Here is a 25,780-nt window from a genome sequence, read left to right as displayed (position 1 = left end):
CTAGACCTTCGGTGCGTGCAGCATATGAATTTCAAAATCTCTGTGGGTCTCAGTAAAGTAGAAAAAGGGAAAATGATAAAATTGCTTATTCCCTAGATGTACAGTAGGCCTGCTATTGTTTTGATTTTGCTTGAAAATTGCAGAAATCTCCAAATTGACGTCTTTAAATGAGCTAAGAAAAACAGCCCTGTTCACAGTTTAGTGTCAGTGAACTTTTTAGATATTCCACGAAATAAATAATATATAGAATATAAAATACATAAGCATCGGAAAGTTCTCTTTGCTGACTTCAACTAGCCAGAACTTTTCAGACCCTGACAGGTGACTGTTGTGCGTCATCGTATCCTCGTCAAATGATGGAATCAGGTGCTTCGCTGTTCCAGCGCACACAGCTCAGCATCAGGCACAGAGACAAGGTCCTTTAATAATCTCCTCACCTCAGTGGGGAGGCTGAGGTTAACAAACTGGGAGGCAGAGCTGGTTTTAAACATCAGCGTCACTCAACTCTATTTATTGCAGCAGGTGAGAAGCAGATGAAGTTGCGCGATGTGCGAGAGTGATGCAGGTTGCTGTTGATACCTCCTCTGTAGCTTTGTGACCATGCTCAAGTCGTGCAGCATCGCCGATTCATCGTGTTTATACGACATTTGAAGCTGCTCTCTGCTGTTGTTTTGCATAAAAAATATATAGTGGTACACAGATAAAAGCATATCTTTAAGTATTAGTATTCGTCAACAATTATCATCGTCGGCCATTCTTAATCTGTTAATGCAGTTATAGTTACATACTGCTTAGAAATGCTAAATAGGCGTAAAAGTAAAACGTCACCCCTTCGTCTTTCAAAATCAAACATCTTTCCCTAAATTGGTCCAAAGCTCTGAAGTTCCAAGCTGAGTTGTAATCTGTCATCACAGATTGGAGCTCAGCAAACGTGCTTTGTACTGACTGAACTATCTTTTTCCCATCTAACAGTCTATTTTAACTTTCTGTGATTTAAAGTAAAAAGCAATGTTTTGGCAACAGCTTTGTTGCTGGCCGCCTGGTTCGACAGCACTGTCCAGCCAGACTGTGCAGTGACAGACTGCTTATTGGTTGCACATAAATTCCAGTTCCAGGCAACCATATGCATGATTAAAGGAAAAACCTAAAGGAGTTTGAAAGATTTGCATCATGGGTTGCTTTTCTTAGGCTGAGGCAGTCAGAGTTGCCTCTGTGACTTTGAAATTAGGCTAAATTTGCCATCTGGCTTGTGGCGGGACATGTGTGTTAATGTCATGGTGAGTGTGCAAGAAAAGATCTCCTGAATGGGTATGAACTCTTTCTTTTTGGCATCACTGGTGTCAACCACCCTGTCCGACCAGCTGAGCTGATCACCCACTGTGCATGTCTCCTGTCTGTTTGTCTAAAGGCCATTACTGCTGTTCAGACTTTCATAGAGGGCTTGTGAAAACGGTGCTCGCCGCTTTTCAGATGATTTCCTACAAATTACAGCGGCATCAGGATGACTTTCATCTTCCCATCTCTTTGCCCTCTGTGCTCTTGATGTGTTTTTCTCCCCCAGCCGCTCTCCACATCTCTCATCCTGGCTTTTCTACATCCCCTCATTCATTCTTTAAATACCTCCACCCTTGTAACATTTCTCTGTATACTTAATACTTGCTGTTGCCTCTCCAGCTTTCCTCAGTCATTGAGACTATAAAAAAAATGACTTTTGAATGACTGTGATACAGTACACATGGTGCTACTTGGGTCTCTTCTAAAACCACTTTCAACACAAGGTTTTCCATAATATCATATTTGTCACAAGTGTAGTCTTTCACAATCCAAATAACAGTAATTACCTTCAGACAGCGGAGACAGGCTGAAAGAGACACAGGACAAATGCTAAAAATGTCTCCATTTGCATGTATGAAAACAGTTGCTGCCACACAGGATAATGTGTTTGTGTTTGTGTGACGTCTCTATCAGACAGCACTCGATCAGTGTGTTTCTTTCCCTGTCTCTATGCCCAGGAAAACAGTTGGCGGGGCTGCTACCCTGGGCACCGGCGAAACACGATGCCACCCGCTGACATTCAAAATGCCACCAATCACCAATCACCAAATCCAAATCTCTTATTATTATTTCATACACGTATGACACTGTTTGCTGTTCTGGGAGAGGTCTCCCGCCTCAGCATACCTGAATGTAAATGATTTAATCCCCGGAGTAATCACAACGCTGTCATTTTATGCAGTGTTTTTATGATGAAACTTTTACGATCTTCCTTGAGGACATTTTTTTTTTTCCAGTGATTCCCATTTTTTCTCCGGCTGCACGATTCTCAAGCTCCACCCACACACACACACACCTATCTTTTTTCTTCATCTCCCTCCTCCTCTCCCCCTGGTGGAATCCCCCCTTGGTTGTGTTTCTGTCAGTGTTTGCCTGATCTATACACACACACACAATTTTCCACACAAACAAACACTAACACACAGAAGCTCAGTCGTATTACACATGTGTGCTCACAGAATGTGCAAACGTTGGCACCCACAGGGTCATATGCCCTCAAACACACACACACACACACACACACACACACACACACACACACACACGCACACTTCTGTGTGAAGTAGCTGCAGGTGACAATGAGTGAGCTCTCCATTTCCTCCCTCACTTGCTGGCCTGTCTCTCCCTGCTCTCCACTAGACCAGAGGCCATCATACAGTCAGAGTGGGATCCATGTCCAGAAACAAGCCCTGGTAGCTGTGATTGTGCAGTCAGGGGAAAAACAACAATACAGGATGCTCTCCAGTACATGCTGTCCGTTTTTTCCACTTTGAAATGCTTCCTGGAAAGGTTTTAATGAGTGTTTGGCGAGTTTACCGCACGTCTTATAGCAGCCTTTTTCCAAAACACATCATGCATTTGAGGTTTTTCAATGTGTTGTCCTTGCTTCCAGGCTGGTTTCTGATTAATTCCGTACAGTATTTAAAATTGACTCCCAGAGAAACTCACTTGAAAATGTGCATGGTTGATTTTATTTTTGCACAGAAGTACATCATCGTTGCATGGTAACTAGAGGCGTGAGAGTCGATTGCTGAACAGCATCCCATTCTCAAGCTTTGTTACAGCATCAAAGGATGGAGCCTGGAAGACAAAATAGGCAGACATGGACATTGTGAATAGGATAATGTAAGTTTTGATTAGATTTTTCAGGAGCCAACCCTCAAGCGTCAGATGTCAAAGCTTTACACCTGTGCCTTCACGTGACGTGCTGGGAGAGTTTCTTAAATCAGTGGTAGTTAATGGGCTGAAATGAGCTCATTGGAGAAGAAGTCTGTCTCTCTATGTTTGTGAACCATGACGAGTTCACATAACACATGTGATCAGACAGCTCGTCCCGGATCTTTACCTCCATAGCTCTTTCTGACGCATTCACTCACCCTCTGCTCTCCAGTCATCTATTCCTTGAAGCAGTTCTTCTTCCCTTCACTTGAAGTTCTTCTTCACTTATCACACTTACTTCCATCTCATCTATCCTGCTTTTCCCAAGATTATTCATTCGCTTCAGTTCCATCTTTCCCTCCATACTTCCCCCTCCTGTCTTCCCTCCATCCCACCCTCTGTTTCTTCCTCCCTCTTCCCTCCATCACTTTCTTCATCGCCTCATCTCGCCTCCATCTCTCCATAGACAATCTGCCAGTACTGTGCCCGCTCCAGCCCTCCCAGAGTGATCCCGTTAGACGGCTAATGCTGTGAAAAATGACAGTGAACTGGCACTTTTACTGCCATCACCACTGCTTTGGGGCCGCCTGCCGCCTACAGCCCTGTTGCCTGGCAACTCCCCAGACAGCTTCCCTCCAAAAGGAGAGCGCTCCTCTCTGCTCTGCTGCGATAGAGACCCGAGCCTAATAAGCATTATATCTCATTTTGTCTTATCATTTTGTTGTTGGTGACACAAGTTTGCTCGGAGCTGCGACTATGCAAAGAGCACTGATGCAGAATGTGTCTCTCATATTGAATGAACAAAATGATTTGCAACAAGTGTGACTTCTTGGAGAATTGTTGTTTGAATAAGAGGCTGCTCTGCCAAAAAAACATGAACATACAAAAGTGACAAAGATGCAGATGATGCAGTAAAACCTTGCAGACGAAAAGAACGGAGGTGTTCTGACCCCACTGAACGAGGTGATGGTAACATGTACTGAACTTCTCTCTGTGCTTATTTAACCTTGTGTTTGTATAGACTTTCCATTTACGTGGCAGCATTCAACTCAGAGTTCTTAAAAGTGTAATGGCAATAGAAATAGCTCCAAAAAAGTATGAAAGAAAAGCCATGCCCTCAATGTTACACATTCTATGACTGTACACCACAACAACCGCAGTCCAAAGTGGCCTTCAGCTTGCAGAATGATTGTCTTCGTTCGCATGAAATATGAAACTGTGTCACTTCCTGTGAGATGATTCCTGCCACCGGCTGCTGCCCAGAGACTCGGCCAAACCAGGGCACCTCATGCATTACTCATGATCTCCTCTTGCTGAGTCCCAACACATCACTTAAGTTGAAAATAGATTGGAAAATGTTTATTTCATGAAGTTACCTGTAGCTATACGATGAAAATGTCATGGCAGAGTCTCAGGATCCCTTTTTTGCACAGTGTCAACTAATTGTGGTTTCTTGTAAGAAAAATATCCCGTCTGTGCGTCATCTCCTGCCCCACTTTCCTGTGTTTCCACCTCCTTAGTGGCTTTCAAGGCAGAAACCCCCTTCCTTCCAGTCCTGCACCTATAGTTAGCAAGAATCCAACACTCAAGTCCCAGAATATTCACAGATATGAGTGACATGAGCCACGCAGCTGCCGCAGGAACTCTCGTAAGGGGTTACCAGAGCGCTTTGACAAAGTGTGTGAACTCACTGCCACCGAAGCAGTTCTCGCTCTTTAATGTGTCTCTGTTTTGAGACATCAGAGGTTATTAAGATCTTTGGCAGATGGTGGAAAATTTCACTCTGAGTTGTAGGGGGGTTCCGCCTGCTATGTTGTTGCGGCATGTGATGTGTAACTGCATACGTAATCCTTTGCGGGGCTGAATGTTGAAAGCGAAAGACAGCGGGTGCAAGCTGGATGAGGAACACAGTGTGAGAGCTGTATTTCCAAGGCAGAGACGTGGGAATCATAGCTCGAAAACTGTACTAAAATACACTTCAATGATATCCAGAAATGATATGGTATCGGCCCATTTCTGCTCGTCTCTGTCGGGTGAATCAGTGCAGTTCTTTAAGCACCAATTTCCCTTTTTTAAGTGATCATCCTATAGAGAACGACTAATGTCAATCCATCAAGGTCATAGAGGAAAGCATGAATAGCTGCAATTTCCATTAATGAGGGCTGAATGAAGACTGTGGGGGTCAAAATGACGAGTGGAGGGGGGTATTTTGCAGCACCTAGAGAGACGTGTATGGGTGTACATATGAATGAGCTTTCAAATCTAACAAAGCTCTGACTCAAAGCTAACATTTCCATATATTCCCTTTCCTCATCTCTCCTCTTCCTGCTTTCTGCCTAAAAGGAGTTTGCTTATGAACCGAATTTCAACAAATCAAACATTATATTGTAGATGCCTGTGCACACCTACACACACACACACACACACACACACACACACACACCATCTGCTGAGCCATTAGACTTGTCCTACTGTAAATAAGCCTGAAGAGAGAGACACACACAAACACACACACACACCTAAGCGAGCAGCATGGCATTATGCCCAGCCTTGCCCCAGGTGTCTCAGAGTTGATATATTGGTGTGGCCTCAGATGAATTCATGCAGGGCAAAGTAATGCTCTTATTAAAGGCTTTTTAAAGCAGAGAGAGTGAGCGAGAAAGAGGAGAGGTGGCGTGTTTTAGCGTATTAATATCTACCTCAGGTGCTAATTTGCCCTGTAAGTCACCTGGGTCACCAGCTGCTGTGAAAGACAAGTGGAAATGAAAAGAAAGCCGAAGAAATGAAGAGTCGGGGACTGGGTGGAGAGATAGCGTGACAGCCTGAGTGGGAAACAAGAAAGAAAGGAGGAGGTGTGAATCACATTAATGAATAAGCTTCATTAGTCGTGCCCATTAGCGTCCTAAGCACGGATTAATTTAACTTGAGCCGACTTTGGAGAAGCCCAGTGGCCATGATGGGACACAGTTTGATTACACACCTGGATGTTTGATCACTGACACCCTTCATTCTGACTAGAAGCGGACAATCTGCGTCGCTTTTGTCCCTGAATGCAAATTAGAGGACCTGCAAAGAGAAAAGTGATGTGGAAACAGTTAATTTGCTTAATGGGGATTTCTCACTTTTTCAGCTGGTTTACTGGTTTTCTCTGTTGGTTTTATTGTTCCTGAAGGAAATGAAGTCTGTTTCACTCTTACTGTTCTTTTGGCACTTTGGATTTTTTTGTTCATCTTTCTAATTGAAAAAAATTAAAGTTCTTTTTTCGGGGGCGTATTGGATTAAATTCTCTCCCTCTCTTCCTGTGTTTGTGTTGTCAACAGGCGGACCCCCAAGGCCGAGACATAGCCATCCGTCCCTTCTTGGAGCACTGTGAGAACACCCACATGACCATTTGGCTGGGCATCGTCTATGCCTACAAGGGACTGCTAATGGTGAGAGGAGAGAACACAAAATTTCATCATGCACTCACAGTATGGACACGCACACGCTCTCTAATATGAATGCACAAATCTGCTGATGTGAATCTTAACAGCCTCATAAATGTGCATGAATGGGGCTTGATGCATTTCTATTCATATTATTCTCGCAATTTGACGCTATTTCTGAAATGTGCGGCGATATTAAACCTTGAGTATCTACTTTAGAGACAGAGAAATGAAAAACACATTTTCTAGGTTGTAATCCTGTCTCCCTGTGGTAATTATTCACTTTTCTCTGGTTAGGTGTTAGATATGAGTATTTTCATATCAAAAACCACATTGGACCGTTAGCTAGTGTCTATTCTCTCATCCTTGCGTACAAGAGGACACACAGTCACAGTCTACACCACATCATGGCCATGCAGAGACATGTGAGGTGGCCGTCATTGCCCTCCTTTACACTTGAAACTGCCACTAGGAGTTGCCAAAGTCAGAACTGTTGCATGTATAAAGTAAAAATTAATGCAACTACTTAAGAATCTACTTGAAGCAATGGTTAGGCATTTTGGGAAATACCTTTATTCGCTTTCTTGCTGAGGATTAAATGTCCAGGTGCAGTCAAAACAGGAAGGACGTAGACCTCCTCTCAACCACAAAGACCTGTGAAGAGACAGACTATACATACATGGAAGAGAGAGTCTTCGTGTTGAGTTGCAACCTTGGTGCTAGATGCCACTAAATTCTCCACGCTGGTCCTTTAAGCAAACAAGATGTGTTAATTACTGAGCATTAGAGGTGCTGATAGGTGGATTTTATTACCTTAAGATGGAGCCAGGCCAGCATTTTTACCCTGTGTCCAGTGTTTTATGCTCTGCTAAGCTGAGTACAGTCGATGTGTGTATTATCACAGGGGCACTGACAGGATGACAGGAGCAGGGCTATACCTGAGCATGAACCACTGCACACGAGACATATGGCTCTAAATAAAGTGTTAAAAATGTCCACTTCCCCGCCACACAGTGTGTTTTGAATCCTCTGTTAAGCAGGAGCTACTGTAAATGACTCAAACCTCAGCACATTTGCGGTGAGACGAAGGAGAAGTGAGACGGAGACGGGTGGAGACAGAGCAGTAAATCATCTTAAGCAGATCGAGAGAATGCAGAGAGCGCTGGGTAAAAAATACCACCGAAAAATGTCAAAGACAGAAAGATGGAAGGAGTGAGGAAATTGTGGGGTAACAAGTAGAGGGGCTTTGTGAAATAGTAAGACAGCAACAAAGAAGTGGAGAAGTTTGCACCAAGTGATTGACAGGAGCCCACATCTGTATGAGGCATAGAGAGGGACAGCACAGCAAGAAGAAACATCAAGGTTTGAGTCATCCCTACCGACACACACACACACACACACACACACACACACACACACACACACACACACACACACACACACACACCTGAGGCACACTAATCCTTGATGACTGCTCCTTTAATTCTGCTGCTTGTCGTTCCTCTGACTCTCATTTAGACTTCAGAATAAGCAGGCAGGCCACTTTACACAGCACACAGTGAATTATTCAGCAGGCTGCTGCAACTCTAATGTTCCACCACACAAACAGCTCACTCTAGATATACATTTTCCAAGCATGAAACCTGCTTCAGAAGGCCGTCTGTGAATGATATTTCTGCTTTTCAAGGCTCTGCCATATGACGAAGTTGATTTTTGATCTCGTTTTTGATGTGTTTCTTAAACTGAAGTGAAGTGTTTCTTCCTCTCCATCAGTATTTATGAAGAACAATGAGAGCAGTGAACATCAAAAAAACATTAAGCTTTAATAAGTACGGCTCTATTCTCTTATACTGCTTTATTCTTTAGAAAAGAAAGAAAACTGCATCGTTGCAAAAGCTGAGGGCTGTTTTTGGCCAACTGTGTGTGCACTGACCAGGAGAAATGAGTTCAGACTCCCTATAAGCAAAATCAAATACTGCCTTCAGTCGTTTTGAAATGTCTGAGTATCATTTTCTCAAACTTCTCCAACTATTTTTTCCTTTTCCCTGACAGTTGTTCGGCTGTTTCCTGGCATGGGAGACCAGGAACGTGAGCATCCCTGCTCTCAACGATAGCAAGTACATCGGGATGAGTGTTTACAACGTGGGCATCATGTGCATCATCGGCGCTGCAGTGTCTTTTCTGACGAGGGACCAGCCCAATGTCCAGTTCTGCATCGTGGCACTGGTGATCATCTTCTGCAGCACCATCACGCTCTGCCTGGTCTTCGTTCCCAAGGTCAGTTTCTGTGCGAGAGAGCCTAAGTGGACAACTCTGCTTTGCCAAAAACTGGAGTGCTTAATTATCACCACATTCACTCACCACACTTCACTGAGTCCTGGAAGCTGAAAATGCAGCGTAAACAGTTATGTGTAGCTTTTTTGGCCCATGTAGTTTCATCCCAGAGTGCAGCTGTGACTAATACCCATAACCCCTCTTCCAGTTCATCACCATGAGAACCAACCCGGATGCAGCCACCCAGAACCGGAGGTTAAAGTTCACCCAGAACCAGAAGAAGGAAGATTCCAAGACCTCCACCTCAGTCACCAGCGTCAACCAGGCGAACACTTCGCGACTGGACGGGCTTCAAACCGATAACCACCGCCTGCGCATGAGGATAACAGAGGTCTGAACCGATGAATACGCCTTTATGTTGTACTTATTTCTTTGCCGTTGATTAGCATTTTACAAGACAGGGCAGTGGTGCAGTGCTGACAGGGTTTTTAATGCAAGAGTGAGGCGAATAGGAGGCTTTTACACACAAAGGAGGTACAGTAATGGAGCAGCTAGTTCAGCAAGAGACGGGCAAGAGCAAATCATTTTAATTCACTCAACATTATTTCTTAATAAAATAGGGTTTTTTTCACAGCAACTCAGATCACTGTGTCGCTGTGAGATTGAGAGATTGTGTGAGTCTTTGTGCCACTCTGTATGTTCGCTAATACATTTCTTGTTCACTTGCACTGTCATTGAGTGACATTTGAAAAAATCCTCTGGCAATCACCTCGGCTTTGTCTCAGATCTCTCAGAGACGAATGACTGCTGTTGTCCTAGCTTTTGTTCATGATTGTGGCGAATGCGGAGCTACTCAGACGCTCTTAGAGGAAAAGTAAAGTTGTTATGTCTTTGGCAGACAGCAGTCTGTTTTGACAACATGTAAAGAGGTATCTGCAGCAGCTTGTTGACCATAATTCAGACTCTGGGTGATTTTTGGGTCATTCAAGCTCACTTGATCTCGGTTCTCTGAGTCTGTGTATCTATTTTGCCCACTTCAAGAATAAACACAGAATAGCATAAACTAATCATGTCTTTTTTTCTGGTTAAAAGCTGGACAAGGAGCTGGAGGAAGTGACCATGCAGCTGCAGGACACCCCAGAGAAAACGCCCTACATCAAACAGAACCATTACCCAGATGGCAACAACATCCTCAGCATACGCAACTTCACGGATGGCAAAGGTGAGAAACTGGCTGTCTGTTTCCATGTAGCCCTTTGACATACCACTCCTCAGTTTATTTCATGTACAAAAGATGACAAAATCCATCAAAAGAAGTGAACTTTTTCACACAATTGGTAATATGCTGACAATGGCTCCTTCCACCTGAACCTCACTCACAATGAATGACCTGTCAGGAGAAACACCATCTGTGTTTGGGGTGTGTGACGAAACAAACACACAACTTTACTGGTGGGTCATTTCTTCCTCACTCACTGAGAGATGCACAGCAACAGCATTAATAACAATCACAGCTATAATAACAATAGAAATATGACAAATAATGATAGTATATGATAGTCTGCAGACATGATAATAATACAAATATGTATATAATAAGAATAGAAATATGACTAATAATAACACAGCACTGAGCACATCCCAGTACCCTACTGGTGGCTGAAAATGAGACTGCAGCAGTCTGTTTACACCAAGATTCAACTAAGAATGAGCAGTTCAGTCTAATGCAATTCTATATAAAGTAACATGACAGCTGTTCACTTTTGTACGTATCAGTTTCATTGAGAACAGTGTACATTAAAATGGTTTATGTCGCAGCTTCATGACCATAATGACATTCAGAAAAAGAAAAACTAATCCCCATACATCATCTAATAATATGTGTATGTTATGTTTGCGTCTTCTGTGGCAACAATTATCTTAACTTTATTTTTTTCCATTGCCGGAGCTTCTGTCAGCTGCAGGTGAAGAAGGGACGCAGAAGTGCTCTGTCTGACAGCACGAGTCTGTGATGTCTCTTAGAATGAGTCACGAGATTAGCTACAGTACCTGCGTACCCCACAGCTGCTTAGCAAGTTTTACACATACTGTAGTCACACTTCGATCAACTCTGGGCTTAACAATAGAGGTGGTGAAGTGGATCCACACTTGATTTTGCACCCAATTATTTGGTGTTTGCGGTGTGCTGTACGTTGAACAATGTACTTGAGAAAACTGGAGAGAGAAGAGTAAAGAAGGGATGAGGGGGAGGGCAGCTAAGGTGAGCCATCACTGGGTAAGGCACGCATATGGAAACACAAACTAGGTGCCAAAACATACAGAGACACGTCATATCAGTCTTTTCCAGGAGAGAGAGCCTGTGTTGGTTTACCCTCACATCGTCTGCCTGATGCAGGCTGTTTGAACTCATGCAGCTGTATCTCACACATTACGAAGCCGGCTTCCTCAAATTGAATCAGTGAGTCGTTACGTCCCAGCAGCGTTGCTTTGCATTAGGCTCCATTTTAACAGGCGCCGGGCGACGGTGATGTACAGCAGCCAGATTCAGCACGTCTGATGCACACGCCAGCACAAAGCCACTCTCAGGGGTGTCTAATGGATCTGTCTGAGTTTGGGAAGGTAAAGGAGTGAAACAGCTGCGCTCGCTCTGCGGATTGGGAGCAGAGCGTGTTGGAATTGTTTGAGAAGTTCCTCATCTGTGAAAGTTCATAGTTATGCAATGAACTTGATGGCAGTTAGGGAGTACATTCACAAAGCAACGTGTCTAATGCCTCTTCTTTGTGTGTTAGTTCGTTCTCTGCCTCTCCTTCTTTTCTGCCGCTCAACTTTTGCATGTGCACACACATAAATGTGCAGCAGACACACACCCTCCTGTCTGAGCCCAAATATTGTCTGCCTTTGAAATGACATGAGGTGGGGGGTTGTTATTATGTGATGGTACCCTGACGAGGATAGAATTGAAACTAAAGCAGGACTGTGTTGGTTGATGGAGCAGCTCAGCGTTGTCTTCTGCAGGAACACAGAGAGCTAGAAGAAGAAGGTAATTAGTAAATGAGCTACCATCTGTGAGAGTGTTACCCTCTTATTTTAATGCTTTAAAGAAATCCAACCAGATTATAGCATCAGATTTTGTTAGCTATGGGATTTTTCAGTGATTTGAAAGACTTCACAAGTAGCTGCTTTGTATCAGGGTTCAAATGCGTCCATGAAAGCCTGCAGATAGATTGATAGAAATCGACAAACAAAGCAGAAATGGTGGCATATTACCTGAAAATAATGAACCAGCAGTAAACACGCTGTAAACACGCTGTCACATCTGCCATTTGTTGGGAGTAGTCTCTCTCAAGCAGCAGCTGATATCAAGCTCTCTACAGTGAAACCAACATTTCTGGAATTCCAATATATGATATTTTTAAGATTGACTTTAAGTTCAGTGCTGATGTCGTTTTCATTCATATCAAAACTTCTCCCATAAGAGTGTCTTTAATTCTTCAGTAAAGCTCCATTTATGTGGCTGACTCCTCAGCACACTGGAATAAACGTAGTATGTAGGCTGTGAGAGAAACACAGTGAGAGCAGAAGAGGGAGTCAGAAACAGATATTGAAACTGAATGAACACAGTGCTGCTCATATCTTCCTCTTCAGTTTACATTTGGCTAGTCTAGCTATTACTTTTTGTTGCTCAGAAAGAAATGCATTAGTCTCCGGGCTGTTGAAGTGGTGATGATAATGATCTCATGAGGAGTGAAGGAGTTCTGAGGAAGCCCAGACAAAGAGAGAGACAGCGCATTAGGTGCCGCTCACAAACGTCAAACAGACCCGCATTATGGAAATAAAATGACAGGTCATTAAGCCTCCTTTAAAGATCACCAGCATATCAACTTTTCTCAGCCTCAATCTGCTTATGCTTGACAGTCATCATCATCATCGCCGGCTCCTAACTGTAGTCATCAGTATTCATAAGAGAGCTGGTCCAAATGTATTGGGGGCCGTGAATGAGTGGCTGTTATAAGAGGAGAACGCCGTGTCAACAGCGATTACGCTCACTCACAAAGGGTGAGAAGCAACACTCCACCCCTCCCTCCCCCCCACCACCCCCCACCCCCACCCCCACCCCCACCCCTCTCTGACTGTCTTCATAAATATGTAGCAGCACAGGGCGATGCTGGAGAACACCAGCAGACGACAGTGAAGATGTGGTTTTCTGACAGATTGGCCGCTGAGACTTGATTTTAAGCTGAAGTTCTTCGAGGTTATTGATTAGCAGCGCTGGCAGCATTTTCTATCTTTATTGCTGTGCTACTGTATGTTTGAACTTCTTCAGACCATATGGCAGTCACTCCTTTACATTTTGGACCATTCATGCAGATGTACTGTTGAAAACGTTAACTGCGCCTCAACCACTCACACGTAAACCCAGCAGCTGCTCAGGGTTCACAGCTAAATTGAATTTAAGTGAATTATCACTTTTCCACTTTTGCTGTTTTACTGTCTGCTCTTGCAATAAATGTGAAACTACAATGAACAGATGTTGAGATTTACCAGGTTGATTTGCTTGATTCTTTTTGCGCGTTGAACGTTTCATTTCAGCGCTGTGAAATTAAAGTCTTATTGTACAGCAGAATTCTTGGACTGGCCCTGGTGACATTTAAAAATTAACAAAATAATAAAACTCCACAACCTAAGACTTTCTTTGTGGAATGAACACATATTATGAATCCATAATGAAGTGCATAAATATCCAAGTGTGTGCTTTTAACACAGCTGTGAGAGCTACAAGGTTAGGCTTTTTTCAAAATGCAAAGAGGTCTAGCTGCTCCAAAATAGTTCAGCAGGCTCAGATGTCCAACCGGGCCATGCAGTGCTGTGATCAGTGAATCAGGTCAGCAAGTGCTGGGAAATCTGGGACATCTGGGGAGAAAACTCTGCAGGGGGGAGAGGGATCACTCGTTACTCTCCATGTACAATTTTGGAAAACTGATAAGCTTGTTTACTGCAACTCTTACTATGTTTCAATGTCATCGTCGGCCTCCTGCAACATCAGGAGAATGCAGAATTCATGTTTTGAAGAAGCCATTTTTTTTTGCTCCTCACTGGATAAGGAGCCTGTCTTTTTCCTGCCTCTTGGTACCTCTTGGTACGGTCGGTAAAGAGTGAAAGCTGCTGTTAAACCCAGTAAAGTGGTCTCTATGCCACCTCAGACTGTTGGTCTGGGGCTTGAAAGTTGATTTACATATAGTGGTTCAATATCCCTCATTAGTCATCATCTGTGAATGAGCAAAGTTTTAATGCAAGTAACACATCATCGTCAGTCATTTTGCCTTTGGGGTGTGAATGCATGCAGTAAAAATACAGATCTGCATCTGTGTAAATGTTCATTCATTCATTTGGCAGGTGCGTATTTTTAATGCTTTTTACATGGATCAGAGTAACAGCAGAAAGAAGCCTCCTCCATGCTCAAAACCACTCCTCCCTCCCACACAGGCCGGTCTGAAAGTCCCTGTAAAGTCACGTCTCAGGTGTCCGTTTGACAAAGCCTATCAGATTTTTCATGACGCCTACATGTGTTTTCAATGCAGATGGAGAGAAGTCGATACTGAAGAACCACCTGGAGCAGAAGCCTCAGGCGCAGTGGGGCTCCATGGATCCTTCCAGAATAAACAGAGGTCCCCTGGAGGATATCAACTCGCCCGAACAGTGAGAGCTCCCATTTCTTCAGCACCTCTACCCCCGTGTCCCTCTCCCCTCCCCTCTGTCTTGTCAGCTTTCTCATCAGACTACACGTCACACGTATCGCAACCACCAGCAGCTCTCAGGCGGTTGCTCTGGCAACAGAGCCCTGCGAAAGCATGGACCAGCCCTGTACTTTTCTCTCCTACGCACATCAACATACATATAGCCACATCGAGCGTATGTGTGCTCTCCCACCATCGCTGGACTGTCTGCAGCATATGCACACTCACAGTCAGACACACGTGGATGTACAGTACGCGCACGCCGACATGCAGCTGATTGATTTGGTGTCCCAACATGTAAAAGAAGATGGTCTTGGACACATCAAACACTCATGCGACAAATGCAGATCCACATTAATTTACTATTCATAAGGCAGCAAAGCTGAGGGATGTCGACTTCATCAATGGGGGAACACCTCATGCATCATTGAGAACTCTCCCTCTCACGCTCATTTAACCAGAACCAGGAGGAGAATGCACAATGCAGAGGGGCCGACGGATAGAGAAAGGAGAGGCAGCGGACAAGGGGGGTAAAACATTGAGGAGAGGGCAGTTACAGAGAGAAGATGGATTAAGAGAGAAGGATGTTTAGATAGGAATGAGAGACAGAGATAAGAAGGAGGAGAGAGAGAAAGAGGTAGAGACTCACAGAGGCTTATGTAACCAGTGATTTACAGCTCGCATTGGAAGCAGCTCTGAAAATAGACAGGGAGGAGAACAGAAGTAAAGGAACACTCGGAGCTATTCCCATGCCGCATGAATGTTTGATCACATGGAGGGAAGAGAGATGAAGAGGCAGCGAGAGAGGCAGAGGAGATAAAGAAGAGACAAATATAAAGAAGTGAGAAAAGAGGTAAAGGTAGAGGAGGGCAAATGGTCGCACTTTGTGACATGACGAATGTGACGAATGCCAAGTCATGTACCTGGCACATGTAATAGTTAAGTGTAGTGTCAGTGTCATATATGATGCATCAGAAATACCAGAATATTTCCCTCATGAGCAAGAAAGAATGTGTTTCCATCACAAATAGAACAGGTCAGAATAACTAAGTGGGTCTGAGAGCCATTAATATTTCAAAGTTCACCTAATTAAGACATTTTTCTAGGTCTATCACTGAATGAGCTTGAATTCCCCCCCCTCCCTTAATTTTTTTACATAACTGGCATTTGGTTATGTAATTTTATTGCAAACGGCTGGCAGTGGCGCTAGCACTGGCGAGGTAGGGTGCGAACTGTCACAGCAGGCGGAAGCATGAAATGTTCTTTTTGTCAGATGATCCCAGAAGCTGGGAGGCACGGTGGATTAGGGCATTAGTGAGGAGACGTGAAGAAGGGAGGATACGAAAGAATACAAGAAAAACAATTAGAAGAATTTTGCTGAGGGCTTGTTTGAACTATAATATGCCTCTGTCCAGTTTTATCACTGGAGCTGGGTGTGATTGTGTTAATACTCTATTTAAACAGCACTGGACAATAATTGTGAAAAGCTTAATTGTAAACTTGGCAGGTGAACTATAGAGGTGCCACTTCTTTGGCTGTAGTATAATCCCATTAAACCATTTGTCTCTTGTGGGTTTCCCTCGTGTCTTTCTCAGCACTGTTCAATAAAGAAAATACATTTAAGGTGAGTGTTTAATATTGATAAGCAGTGGGCACATTGGTGCAGAGCTTGACCGCTTTTATGCTGCAGGGTATTGCAGAAATACATAATCTTTTATGTAGGTATGTAATAAATGTAAAATCTAACCAGACAGGGCTTTAACATTAAATGTATTCAAGCCAATCGTGGCCAATTTATGTAGCTAGATGGAAAGTAAGGATGTGGAGGTCAGGTTGGTGAATGGAGTGCAGTGCTTCCAACTTTTATGAGTTCTATAAGTCTCCGTCTTAACCATGTGAACAAGTGAAGAAAAGTTAAATGGAGGATAGGTACTAAAATTACATTAGTTGCCAAATCATCCAATATCATGGGCCAGTGTAGCATAAGTTCTGGTATAATCATAATCTGCAAAGTGACTGGTGACTACAACTTACAGGAAAAAATTTTGAGTGAAAGTAAAAAGTCACAAAGAAATTCATTTATGCATGTTAAGTACCTCAAAATTATACTTAAATACAGTTCTTGAGCAAAGGGACTTACTTTCTATCCCTGCCCCTTCTCTTTCTGCAGCATACAGCGTCGACTGTCCTTGCAGCTGCCCATCCTGCACCATGCCTACCTACCCTCCATAGGAGGGGTTGATGCCAGCTGCACCAGCCCCAACGGCAGCCCTGGTTCCAGCCCGCGGCACAGACACATGCCCCCCTCCTACCGGGTAATGGTCTCTGGCCTGTGAGCTTCATTCACTCCCCCACCTGGCTCTTTGCAGAGGAGACATATATGATTCTTTTTTTCTACAACAAATAGACTGATGTCATCAGCGTATGTGCGTATTTCGTCTCAGAACAAGGAGGACAGGGGGAGAAGAGAGGGAGGAGGGGGGCCGAGTTTCACTCTTTGTACCTCTTCACCCCGGCCTCTCTTGAGAACTGACTCCCTCAGTCAGGAAGGGGTGGGAGGAGACAGAGTGGGCACTGGATGACCCTTACAAACTCCCACGATTCACAGCAATGTCCCCTTGTTCATCTGCTTCCCCTTTGCCTAGGCATACACACATATGCACAGTCAAACAAACACTAATACACACACACGCACAAACACGCTGACGCCCCAACAGCAGAACAGTGGTGGACCAGCCCTGACCTGGCGTGTAGCCTTATCTGCTTCAGAGGGGGTTGTCTGTTTCTGTTCCTTATCTGTTATATGTATGTGCTCGCCGCTACGCGTGAGCTCGTCATCTAACTTGAGTATTTCACAGCTTCAGTGACTGGATAATGGTGTGGAGACATGGAATTTACAAAACCCAACCAAGGAAACCATCCAATTTACACCCCGTTCCCTTCCCGTCCTTGTGGAGACATGTAAATATCATCATTTCTGACTTTGATGTACTGTAAGCTTTGTATATGCTGTGACTGGACAATTAAAGGGGCTCTAAGTGTGGAGATTGCACCAGAGGCAGGTAATCACGAAAATTACAAATGAAAGTTATAGAACATGGCACCCTACAAAGAATTAGACACATGGTCGTATGAAAGAGAGCTGAATTGGTTTGTGTAAGTATTGATAAATTAGCTTCAGGGCAGCAGAGTAAGACACATCAAAGCTTGTGAGTCACAGAACATGAAAAGGCACCGGGGGCCCATTCCTTTAACTTGGAGTAAGATGCACATGGCTCTTTTTTCCACTTTGCTAAATTTGCACCACTGGTCTCATCAGAGATTTCACGTCAGACTTTGCATAGGCCTTTCATATTTTACAACTTGCTTAAATATGTCCTCAGAAAGCATGTTATACAGAATATTGATGCTATGCTGTTTAACAGGTCTCCAAGGCTGCATATGTTAGAAAATAGAGCTAAAAGACACCACAAGAGTGTTTCACAGTTGTTGTGTATGTGTGTTATATGCCAAGAAATGCACACATTCAGATGTACACTTAAGCCGTAGGAGGGCACCTTATGAGTTCAGGTGCTTATCAGACGAGGCATTAGTGAGGGGCCTGGTCGTACTGATCCCCGCAGAGTGGTCTCCATAGACTGTTAAGATGTCCCTCTGATCTAGCCCCCACAGCTAACCAGCACAGGCAAGGGCGATGGGGTTCATGGCAAAAAAAAAAGGGCACAAGACTGTGAAATAAGATGACTTCTGCAGAAGAAATATAACTCAAGAAGTGATGCTGGAAAGGATGTAGGTCTGCCAGTTCCACAACCTGTTTGGATTAAATGGTTGACCTGAATTTCCATGAGCGGTAGTAAAGACGACGAACACGTGGGAGCCTTGCGTAATAAACCCCAACTAGCTGTAGCTTTCGGTTCCAAGACGGTGATGACACCACTGCTGGTCACAGTGACAGAGCATAAAGCACAGACACAGGGCTTTCTTTCATATTGAGTGTCATGAAAGATCACGTCACACTTAGCAACAGTGAACATACCTCAGTTGCTACGGAAATTCAGTGCCGTTGAACTCGGCCCGAGAAAGCTCCACTGAGCAAAAACGGTCATCGACACAGTGTCGTCATTTTTTTTGTAAAACTGTCCTCATGCAGGAGAAAAGCAAACAAAGACTCCCGACAAAAAAAGGACTTTTTATGGAGCGTGAGAAGCGAGTTTGTTCTCAGCATATGTTTCACCATTGGTGTCTTGGTTTTTAGTTTTTAAGGCGTCTGTTGAGCGCTGTGCCTGTTGTCTTATATTGTAGCCTGCAGGATCCACAGTACATAAATAGGGTGAGAATGGCGCTGACCCAGCAAACTACAACATTGGCCACACATCTGTAAATTGTACAACGTGTCATAGATTTATTTAAATTGAGTGTCTCAATGCACGGGACAGTGTGGGAGAACTTGGTGAAAGCTCCACTTCAGCTGGAGTGGATTTCCGCCGCGAGCTGGCGCCTGATCATAAATACTGTCAGTCTTTAGTTGAAGGGCAAGTCGAGGATACAGAGTGGGAGGCAAGCGAGCAGACATCCACCTGCTGTCGGACATATCAGGGTGACTTCCTGTGAGAGGTCCTCCCCTTCCAGCCCCTGCTGAGCACAGGAGCAGGGAAACCCCGAGCACAGACCTCCAAGGAGTCACGGCTTCTCCTGCACCTTTGCCAACCAGAGAATCACAGTCACTTGACAAGTGAGTGAGAGACATTGTCAGAGGGTTGGTTCTTCTTTCAGGAGAAGAAAAACCAACTGCACATTTTATATATTACATTATATGTGATTGTGTACAATTTGCTGATACCCTGATGATGGTGTCCATGTATGGAATATTTGGTATTTGGCTTTCTCAAGACGGCATGAAATGAAATGTATAATTCACAGAGTTACCTCTGTTTTTGCAACTGTCGTGACGAATCCACTCTGTTGTTTCATCCTCTCACCCACAATTTGGTTTTACGTTTCCTTTACGCGACACGGATTTAAGTTCTTTTAACCTGTTGATCAGCTCACACATGTCAATGCCAAGATTCTCAGTGGACAAACTCAACATCTTCATATCGACTATGCTACTGGTTTAGCAGAAATTCACTGAGGGCAATAAAGTAAAAGTAGCAGCAAACGATCAATCCTAATAAGTCACTCCTGGCATTTACCAAATTACAAAATGACTTTTTTTGAAGTCCATCTAAAATGCCAAATGCAGATCATCAGGTATGGTATTTTGTTTGTTTGTTTTGTTTTTTGTTTATGTGCCCTGATTCGTTTTTTTCTTTCATTCTGACTAATTTCAACCGTTTTTCAACATGGATGAAAAATTGTTCAAATGCAATTGTGGTAGGTCAAGGGCTCATAATTTCCTGTAATAAATTACGTCATGCTGATGGTTTGTATTTGCCACAGGTCTTTTTACCTTTTTATTTTGAAGATCAAAGTGACATATACGTATATAATTATATCTTTGTATGTGTCATCATCAGGGTTTCTGGAGAACACGAAACATACATGTCCAAAAATATAACAATATGACGTATATATTTAGTGAAAAAACACAAAGGTCCATACTGTTACTGTTTTGTCAGTTTGATATGTGGTATCACACGGAGTTAAGTTCAATTAAGAGTTTAAAACGGTAAACAAAACCTATGTTAAATGCAACATGTTCAAGAGGGGCAATAACTTGTTTTCTTATTACAGAAAGAATAGAGAAATATATATATATGTATATGTAAAAGATCTTTACGTACATTCTCATTTTTACATAGGAAATATTTCACAAATGCGCCACAAGGATACTTGGAAGTCGTTTTTTTAATTTACAGTATCTGTAACTATGTTATGTACAGATGAGGTATAGATATGAAAAAGTTGTATAAAATAAGTATCACACTGGAACACCTGAACATTTTTGGAGCCATTAGTTGTTATGGGGGGGAGCGGGATTTGAATAACATTCTTCTTTTATTGTCTGAATGTTATGGACAGCCTTTACTTTTCACATCATCGTTAAATAAAGTGAGACTGAAAGTAATGCAACGTTTGTTTCATCTGCACACGAGTGTTTCATGTAGCAGAGTCACTGCTGTGATTCTAAAGGTATGTTTGCACTCATAAAGTTGATTTAAAGGTCGTCCATTGATGAAGAATCAGTCCAATCGATCCGTCCACAATCTGCACTTTTAAAGGTACATGTGATGTCAGCAAAATGTTGCTCTTTAGTAGCATCTAGTGGCAGCCTTGGGAAACTACACCAAAAACAAACAAGTCCTGTTAGCTAGCTGCTACAGTGCTTCAAAGAGCTAATCCAATGTTACAAACTTCACTCATTTTATGTATTATCACCTCCTCTGAGAACAATCTGTGTCAAGGGAGGTGAAACCACACTGCTCATACGGTTAGTAAAAGCTAAAATTAGCATGCTAGGGTTAGCCACCCGTTTAAAATTCTTTTTGGTCATTACCAGACACATTGCTTGCAAGACAGAAAGAAATGGTTGAAATGGGTGGAAATGTGAAAACGTCAGTGAATAGCTATTTAGCTAGTTAGATGCTGGCAAGTGGAGATTTGTTCTACAACACACATTAGCTTAGCCGATAATGTTTACCTGCTGTTTATCTGTGGGACATGTGAGAAGTACATAGCATGCAGTGCATATACTGATATTATTCACGTTTTATGGTTAACTCTGTGTGTTGTCTATCCAACAGTTTGCAGGGCAGGAAGAAAAGCCCTCTGGTTGCAAGAAGAGACACACCTACTTTAAAACGTTATGAAAGACTCAGAGATCAACAGGTTTTTAGATTTAGAACACCAACCTTTTCAAGATGGTGGTTAAATTAATAAAAGAAGGAGGCTGGAGTGTGCAGGGCTGCATGAAAATGGGAACATTAGTGGAGCATTGATTTTCATTAGCCACGTAAACAGCTTAGTAGGAATACTGTGTTTTTTCTGAATAAGGACAAAAGCTGGAATATTTTGTGCTTGTAAACGTAGTCAGTGTGAAAGTGAGCCAGCATGCATAATAACAGGACCCTGAAACTGCACCAGATGATGACTGTGCTTTTCCTCTTGTGACAAATGTCCTCTGTGAAGTATAAAAGATTTGAATCTTATGGTTTAACCACTGACAGACAGAAAAATAACCACATCGTGTTTACTGTTGCTTAGACTTTCTGTTAGTTTATTAGTAGGACTGCCCGTCTTGCTGCTATGAAGACCTCCACAGTGAAAGAAACACCTCCACTGTTTGCTCACTGGATAGAGCTAGAATTACTTTCATGTGCAGTGTGGCTCTCCAGGTCCTTGAGGTAATACAAAACATACACCACACACACACACACACACACACACACACACACACACACACACACACATGCACACACTCTACAGTGGCATTACAGAGCTGCTGTGATTTTAGAAATGCTGGCGCAGAGTCAAAAGTCTTGTTGATCTCTCACTCCAAAGGCAGAAAACTAAAAATGGAGTGAAGTGCGCCCATGTGATACACAGGCCAGTCAACATTAAGGCTCTTAATTGGCACAGCAAAAGGCACACGCAGCGAGCAGGCTGCCTGCTGCCCGCACACACACAGGCACTGCAAAGGAAAAATAAATTTCTAATGAAAGGCCTTGTATGTTGAGGTTGATAAATAATTGAACTGTGAGGAGGAACCCAGTGGCAAACAGGATGGAGGGGATGAGCGCGAGCGTGTTCCTGGCAGTGTCACTCGTGTGTGTCATTTACATACTGAATATGTGTCCTGGTGTCAGAGCTTTTCTTTATTCTCACTCTCTAATATTCAGCATGTGGACGCTGGACGTGCAAACTGTTCAGTTCTTGTGAAGAAGCAGTGGAGCAGCTGGCTGAGACTGCGGCTGAGCAGATCCTCTGCTGTCATCTGGCTGTAAGTAACAGACACTGTAGACACACCAAGACAGGATAAACACCAACCTGAACCTTGTCCTTAATAAAGCCATTAGTTGCGGGTTAAAGCCGTCAAACGGGGAGAATTATTTGAAAACTACTGGCCAAGATTTAGAGATCAGCCTCTGCATCTTCTGCCTCTGCCATAACACAATGAAGATGAATGAGATTTTGTTAGTGGTGCTCACAGCTTTGGAAAAAAAAAAATTACATTTCAATTATTCAGCAGCAACTTCAAGAAACAGCATCCATATTTCTCTTTGACCTCACTGGGAACTGTGAACATTTTTACTGTAAATAGGTTTTTTCAATGCTGTGAACCGCAGAAAATGTCAGACAAACATCTTGAAAACTGGACCAATAAAATCTTAACTATCTGCGTGGTTATATACAGTTTTATTGTTTAATTTTTGGGTGAATTTGATCTTTAAAGCTGTTGGAAGTGGAAAAAGCTCTAAAACCCCGATAGACCTGTTCAATGGAGCACTGAGCTGCTAAAGAGTCTGATATTCTGCCTCAGGATTTTGTGGAGAGCAAACCAAAAACAGAACTGAGAAGGAGAACATTGGAGGCAGTAGACTGTAGCTGTTCCCCCCTTCAGTCTTTATGCTAAGCTAAGCTAGCCACATCCTGGCTCCACAGTCAGCTGCATCATCAGAGCGGTATTGATCTTCCTGTCCAAGTTGCAGATATTCTATGGGACTTTGCAGGACATTTGATCACCTTGTGATGACTGTAACTGTTCACACAACTCAGTGCAGACTCGAGAGAACTTAAACTTGTAAAATCCAGAACGCCTCTGCTGCCGCTCGCTGATTCAAAGATACCACAGATTTCGCCGAGTTGTTTCCACGGGAAGAAGCGCTGCAGTGTGTGTAAATGCTGCATGACCTTCTCTCTCGCCTCAGCGGGATCATGCTGTGCAAATGGAAGGCGGGTTGATTAAGTTGACCTGGGTGTCAGTGGAAGGGAAGCGTCTATGTTTCCTCCTTCACATGTGACGGCTCCATTGGAGAAATGAAGGCTCGGTCGGAGGCAACAAGTACACGAGGCAGTGCTGCGTCCATTTCATCCAGCTCATGCACACGTGCACGTATTAAGCTGCAATGATCTGATTGGGATGGAGAAGGCCACACACACACACACACACACATGAATTTCATGGCAGCTTCGATGACAGTTTTTATATCACAGTAACTTTATTTTATCATGGTGTTTGAACACAAGGTCACACTGTATTTACTGAAAGGCCTTGGCTGCAACCACCCTGCTAATATTTCTTAGCCATGCTAGCACCACTAAAGCACTTTATTTATCTATGACTTACCCGTAATGTATCCACAGCCAGACCTCCGTCGTTCTTTGTTGCAGCATTTCTCATAATGCAAGCAGTCACGTGATGACTTGAAGTTCACTTTCGTTGCCATTAGAATTGTAAATTCCAAATAGTTGGAGGAGGCCATATTTTTTACCTTTCGTTTTGGAGGTTATCGGTCTTGTAGGTACGATTTTTTGGATTTTGCTCCCACCCAACTTGGACACACACACACACACACAGCCATGTGCAGACACTTGCAGGTGCCATTTTTCTTCTAGCTCTGGAGAAAAGTGTTGAGCGAATTCTTCTTAAGATAAATACTCAGAAACCCTCTGGAGCTGGAAAATGCATCACCACACAACTGAAAACAGGGCCGTTTTTCTGAGTTTACAAGATGTTGACTTTTTACAGATACGTGGTTCTCACAGGACAGCGAAGCTAAAAGCGTGTGATGATCTTATGGAATAGAATTAGAATTAGAACATGATGCTTTGCTGTAGATGAACCTAGCTGGCAGTGTATAAAATAGTTAATATGAGCTTAACCTTAAACATCCATAGCAGTAAAATGTAACAGATTAATGCAACAGTGCTGTTCATCCAAAAAACATCAGACACAGTAAAACACATTTTACGGCATAATTTGATAATTTTAAGTATATTTTGCTGATTTTACTTCCTTACATACATCTCACTTTTACATATGGCTTTGAATGCAGGATATTTACTTGTAGTCAAGTATTTTCAAAGTGGGTACTAGTACTTTTACTTAGTGCTGAATAGCAAATGTCAGTGTGTTATCACACTAAAACTAAGATGAACATGATAAACATCATACCTGCATAATACCAGCATGTTAGCATTTAGCTCAAAGCACTGCTGTGCATTGACCTCACAGGGCTGCTAGCATGACTGTAGATTCTCTATCTGGTTTACACACATCTTAAATTTGGATTCATCTGCATCTCATGTACAGTGGAGAGTTGATTTAATTGATGCAAGCAAGCTAACACTAACAGACTTCAAGATGTGAAATATTTTTGAACTCCTTAAGCCCCCTCCATGGCAGCACCACGAAAAGTTCCATAGGCTAAAAAAGAAGTTGCACTTCGATTTCTATCTTTTGGAGCGGCGTTAATGGGATTTTGTGATTAATGATGTTTTGTTGCGAGCAGCCTGGAGTAAAAAGCTGCTGTTCATACGATTATCTTTGATCCCGATCTGCACTCCACACCTGTCTTTGCACTGCTAATTGTCAGTTTACACAGCAGTTGGAATCTTAGCATAGAAAGACTTACTATACTACAGGAAGCACTGAGGCAGGAAAACACAAACACCCACTCACACCATAATAACTTGCACTGGTGTATGACTCATTCACAAACTACAGTAAGGCAACAGTGTGCATGCGTGCTGTACACACATGCTGGCAGCAGACGCACAATAAACCCCCAACCATTATTGTGTTCAAAACATGCTTTTTTTCTTTGTCTTTGTCCAGCTTACAAAGGCAGAAATGTCACCATTTTAACGCTCAAAAAAAAGGATTTCTCAATTACCATTAAATTCTGTGGCTTCTCGTCTGAGAAACCTGACACTCACACAAAAGCATAATGATATACATTCATCTCCAGTGCCCTCTTGTTCGAAACCCTGTCTGGAGCAGTGTTCCTGAGGTCTCGGTAACCTTTGTTAGTGGTTTATTACCTGTGCCACTGGTCACCATTTTCCCCATTAATCTGCAGCATTCAAGGATTTTCAGAAGAGCCTTCTAATCCCTCCTCAGTACCACATTATGGCAATCTAACCTATCAGGATGAGTGGTCAAGGGCACGCTGAAGAGGACACATGAGGAAG

At 43.1% G+C, this 25,780-nt stretch overlaps 1 protein-coding gene across 1 annotated transcript in view; it reads left to right on the top strand.

Annotated features, from left to right (window-relative positions):
- gabbr2 (gamma-aminobutyric acid (GABA) B receptor, 2) overlaps positions 1-20,714 on the top strand; it is a 165,593-nt gene extending 144,879 nt beyond the window's left edge. The window contains exons 14-19 of the mRNA XM_076754518.1: positions 6,534-6,644; positions 8,691-8,915; positions 9,121-9,303; positions 10,005-10,134; positions 14,492-14,609; positions 16,818-20,714. Coding sequence (XP_076610633.1) covers positions 6,534-6,644; positions 8,691-8,915; positions 9,121-9,303; positions 10,005-10,134; positions 14,492-14,609; positions 16,818-16,983 — 933 coding nt within the window. The 3' untranslated portion in view covers positions 16,984-20,714. The remainder of the gene's footprint in view (positions 1-6,533; positions 6,645-8,690; positions 8,916-9,120; positions 9,304-10,004; positions 10,135-14,491; positions 14,610-16,817) is intronic.
- Positions 20,715-25,780: the final 5,066 nt, after the last annotated feature.

This window comes from Chaetodon auriga, chromosome 17, assembly GCF_051107435.1.
Source record: "Chaetodon auriga isolate fChaAug3 chromosome 17, fChaAug3.hap1, whole genome shotgun sequence".
Lineage (NCBI taxonomy): Eukaryota > Metazoa > Chordata > Actinopteri > Chaetodontiformes > Chaetodontidae > Chaetodon > Chaetodon auriga.
The sequence above is the reverse complement of the archived record's forward strand: the minus strand, read 5'-3'. Positions and strand labels throughout refer to the sequence as shown.